Source organism: Hyaena hyaena, unplaced genomic scaffold (assembly GCF_003009895.1).
Source record: "Hyaena hyaena isolate Hyena2069 unplaced genomic scaffold, ASM300989v1 scaffold_119, whole genome shotgun sequence".
Classification (NCBI taxonomy): domain Eukaryota; kingdom Metazoa; phylum Chordata; class Mammalia; order Carnivora; family Hyaenidae; genus Hyaena; species Hyaena hyaena.
The window spans coordinates 1,741,175-1,745,381 of NW_024080750.1; the positions used below are offsets into that span (position 1 = coordinate 1,741,175).

The 4,207-nt window shown below is 49.7% G+C and overlaps 1 protein-coding gene across 1 annotated transcript in view; it reads left to right on the forward strand.

The window, feature by feature from the left end:
* Positions 1–2,687, forward strand: part of CTCFL (CCCTC-binding factor like) — a 28,154-nt gene extending 25,467 nt beyond the window's left edge. Inside the window, exons 10-12 of the mRNA XM_039236886.1 lie at positions 684–967; positions 1,962–2,031; positions 2,539–2,687. Coding sequence (XP_039092817.1) covers positions 684–967; positions 1,962–2,031; positions 2,539–2,687 — 503 coding nt within the window. The remainder of the gene's footprint in view (positions 1–683; positions 968–1,961; positions 2,032–2,538) is intronic.
* The last annotated feature ends 1,520 nt before the right edge of the window (positions 2,688–4,207 follow it).

The window sequence follows — 4,207 nt, forward strand, 5'->3', positions numbered from 1 at the left end:
CCCTGTCTCAGCACCTCCCCCCGTCCTCACTGCCCTCCACCTGAACCCCTTCCCTGTGCACCCAGCGCTCTGAAGACTGGGGCCTCGGCCGTGCCAGCCGCATCCCGCCCTCTCGGGCAGCTGTACTGGTCCCCGCATCCCAGCCAGGCCAGAAGCACCCTCTCCTTTGCCCAGAATTCCTGGTAACTCGCCCGTGGGTCTGGGCTCTGACCACCTCGGCCTCACGTGCACCCCCGGCCTGTGCCCCTACTTCGGGCGCCCCCGCCGGGTGCTCGTCTCACATTTGTCTGACTCTCTAGTGAGTGTCCTCTCCCACCGGCACGGAGCTCCCCTCCAGGGCGGGCCTGGCCCTCGCGTCCACACCAGGCCTGGCGTCAGCAGGGCTCGTTCATTCCCACTTAACGAGCAAATAACGAGCACAGCCCTTTACTGGAGAAGACGAGCGGGTGACACCCAGCTCAGATCTTCCAGCCCCAGAAGCCGGAGCAGAGGCCGGGCTTCCAGGATCCTGGCGCTCCCCGGGGACGGACCCTAACGTGTCCGTGTGCCCATGTGGCTTCCCGGCTAACTCGGCACCTACTGGCTCCTTCTTGATACCTAAATGCATTGTTTTTTTAATTACATGGTAAACAAAGTCTTTAAAAAGCCTTTGGCCAAATTTCAGCTGAATAAACCTTCCCTAGGAGACCGAGTAATTGGGGATGGACTAAAGGTTTTGAAACTGTCGCCCGTGGTCGGTGACCTGTTTGCGATGGGGCAGAGTCAGGGCGTAACAGCCTCCGTGTTGGCCACAGCCCCCGCGGCCGCGCGACTGTCCCTGCCGGCGTTGACCCTGGGCCTCCTGGACACTGGCTCTGAAATAAATGAAGAGCGAAATCAAAGGGGTGAAAAGTGGGTCTCCATCTCCACCTGCGACCTCAGCTGGGGCTCAGGCTGGGGTCTGACTCTGGAGCGTTGCCTGGACCAGGTCATGAGGGGCACTGGGAATGCTACCTGCCCGGCACCCTTACCTTCCAGAAGGGCAGAGACAGGAACCCCCTTACGGGTTTAAACTCTGACAGCAATAAGACCGGATGTATGGAAACATTTCTTTTTTATTTTTAATGTTTATTTTTAAGAGAGAGAGATGACCATGAGCGGGGGAGGGTCAGAGACAGAGGGAGACACAGAATCTGAAGCAGGCTCCACGTGGGGCTTGAACCCACGAACCGTGAGATCATGACCTGACCCAAAGTCAGACGCTTAACAAACTGAGCCCCTGAGGCGCCCCTCGTGTTTTGGATGGTCAGCTGTTGTATCCTAAGCACAGCATGAATCCAAACAAGTAACCCAACGTGTGTTGGCAAAAAAATACGACTTCGTTTGCACGTCAAGGGTTTTGAGCCTGTGTTATCCGGATCATGTTCTGGCTTCTACTCCGCTGTGCTAGTGGGTCAGCGGTAGATCACCTGGCTGCTCAGGGAAGGTCTTTACAAGTGACAGTTCCTTTGCATCGTAAGAACTGGGTCTTCATGCTCTCCCTACACTTCCACCAAAAAACCCACAAAGAAACATATCTTCGAACGACCTTGAACCGGGCAGGAGGTAAAGCCTTTGTAAGTGTGGGCTGTTTGTCTGCCACTCGGTGGGTGTTCTTGGGAAGTAATCTGGGAAATGGGGAGAGGACGAAGATGCTTCTATTTTTAAGCTCCCACTGTGGGGCCGACTAGCAGCTGCAGGCGGGCGGGCGGGTCGGTTATGGATCCGGGTGCTGCTCACAGTGTGCACCGAGCGCAGTGCATGCGCCCCAGCGCACTCTGCCCGAGTCCTCCGGCCGCAGGGACGAGAGCCCTTTTGGTGGTGTCATTCCACCGGCCCTGAGACAAGACGGGGGAGGGGCTCAGCCACTCTCTGGGTCTCTAGGATCTGCATTCAGTGTAGAGCAGCGGCTCCCAGGCGGGAGCGGTTGTGCTTTCCAACAGACGCACGGCGATGCCCGGGAACGTTTTCTGTGGTCTCAAATGAGGAGGCCCATTCGCCGGCATCCGGAAGGTACAGAGAGGCCGACGGTGCCCCAAACACTGCACAAGGCACAGGACAGCGCCCAGTGGAGAATTTATCCAGCCCGAAAAGCATAGAGGACTGAGGTCCAGAAACCCCTGACTTCACGCACATAGATCCCATCAGAATTCTTGTACTGTCTTTTTTCTTTTAATTTTTTTAAATGTTTATTATTTTTTGAGAGACAGAACATGGGTGGAGGAGGGGCAGAGAGAGAGAGAGACCCAGGATCCCAAGCAGGCTCCAGGCTCTGAGTCGTCAGCCCAGAGTCTGATGTGGGGCTCGAACTCAGGAAGTGTGAGATCATGACCTGAGCCAAAGTTAGACACTCAACTGACTGAGCCACTGAGGAGCCCCTTGTACTGTCTTATAAATGGAAAAAACCATCTTCTAAAGTGTTTGCCAGGTATGAATCAAAGGATTGTTTCCAAAATGTAAACGCACTGGTTTTGTTGACTTTGTTTTAAAATGGCCAAAACTCTGCCTTTTCCCCCCAAGAAGACGCCACGAGGGAGGCCTGTGCTTCGATGGTGGAGGAGTTCCCGGGAGAGACGGTGCCAGTCGGCTACGGAGGCGGCGCGGCCGGAAGCGAGGACCTGAACGAAGACATGAGCTGTGAGATGATCCTCCAGATGATGGATAAGTGAGAGAGATTTCCGGTGTGCGTCTGTTACACTTAATTCTTCAACAAGTTAGAATTTTAGAGCATCTTCTTTGAAACAAGTTCATGACAATGGGTGGTCTCAGGGTTTCCAAAGTTTGAGATTAGTGCCCAGAATTATTTGCCTATTTTTTTTTTTGACTGGATATTTAAAAACAAAAAACCTCGCAGGTATTCTATGAAAGGTCCCACTCTTGAATTGGAGGATAAAACCTCAAGCCTATGAATTCCTTCACTTGATCCTGGTAAAGGTGACCTGCGATGAACGGGCAGTGATCTGGGGCCATAACAGTTACTGCAGTTGTCGGACTCAGGCTGTTTGGTGCTTCAGCAAACAGCCAAAGCTGGATATCTTTAGATATCTTTAGATATCTTTTTTTTTTAAGTTTTTATTTATTTTTGAGAGAGAGAAACAGAGACAGAGACAGAGTGCGAGTAGGGGAGGGGCAGAGAGAGAGGGAGACACAGAATCCGAAGCAGCTCCAGGCTCCGAGCTGTCAGCACAGAGCCCAACACAAGGCTTAAACCCATAAACCGTGAGATCAAGGCCTGAGCTGAAGTGGACGCTTAACTGACTGAGCCCCTCAGGCGCCCCTCACCATTATATTTCTAATATGATTTTTTTAAACCTAAAAAACTAATTTTATATCACTTTTAAAAATACAAATGAATTTTCCCATAAAACTTCAAGACACCATAATACTTTTAATTTGTTCTAAATTCAACAAGAAAGATCTTAATATTTTAAAAACAACGGAGTCGAAAATGGAAACCTCTAGATTAGATGGTAATGCGTAATTATTTTAGTTTGGTGTCTGAGCAAGGTTCAGTTTTAGAGTTTGTATTCTTCCTAAATTATGTTTTTTTAGCAGGTATGAAATTTCCCTTTGGACATTCCACTGTCACTCCCCAGTATATCAGTTCGTCACCCTTTCGTTTCACTAAAACTACTTTGTTTATAGGTTTTAAGTAATTAGCAGAGTGAGAAGAAAACAATGAAATGTGTACTCACAACGAAATGTGTACTCGTAAAGAATTTGTACTTTGTGTGCCCTGTAATGGGGGGGACTGCTTCTCTTTCCCCAGTTGAAGAGGCTTTTCCCAACTTCAAGCGTTGTGCGAAATGCCTCTAGTACCTAAAAGTAGCTAACGTCCACCTTTATACTGATATATTCTTCATACTTTTCTTCTTAGCTCAGCAGCTGTTTTTGCTCGGAAGTTCTCCCCTTAGTTTAACATCGTTGATATAAGTCCCAAATTCCGTGTTTTTGGCTTTGCTGAGATATAATTGACAGACAAAATTGGGAGATACTAAGAATGTGCATCGTGATGATTTGACACCCGGGTACATTGCGTAAGCAACTCGTCCTGTCGGGTAACTAAATTCAAATTCTTAAGATGCTGGTCTGCTCTTCTACATCCAGAGCCCTGCGTCACGTGAACGTAGAAGCACTTTCCAGCTGAAAGGGCATTGAAATCTTTCCACGACAGCAAAATAATTGAGTT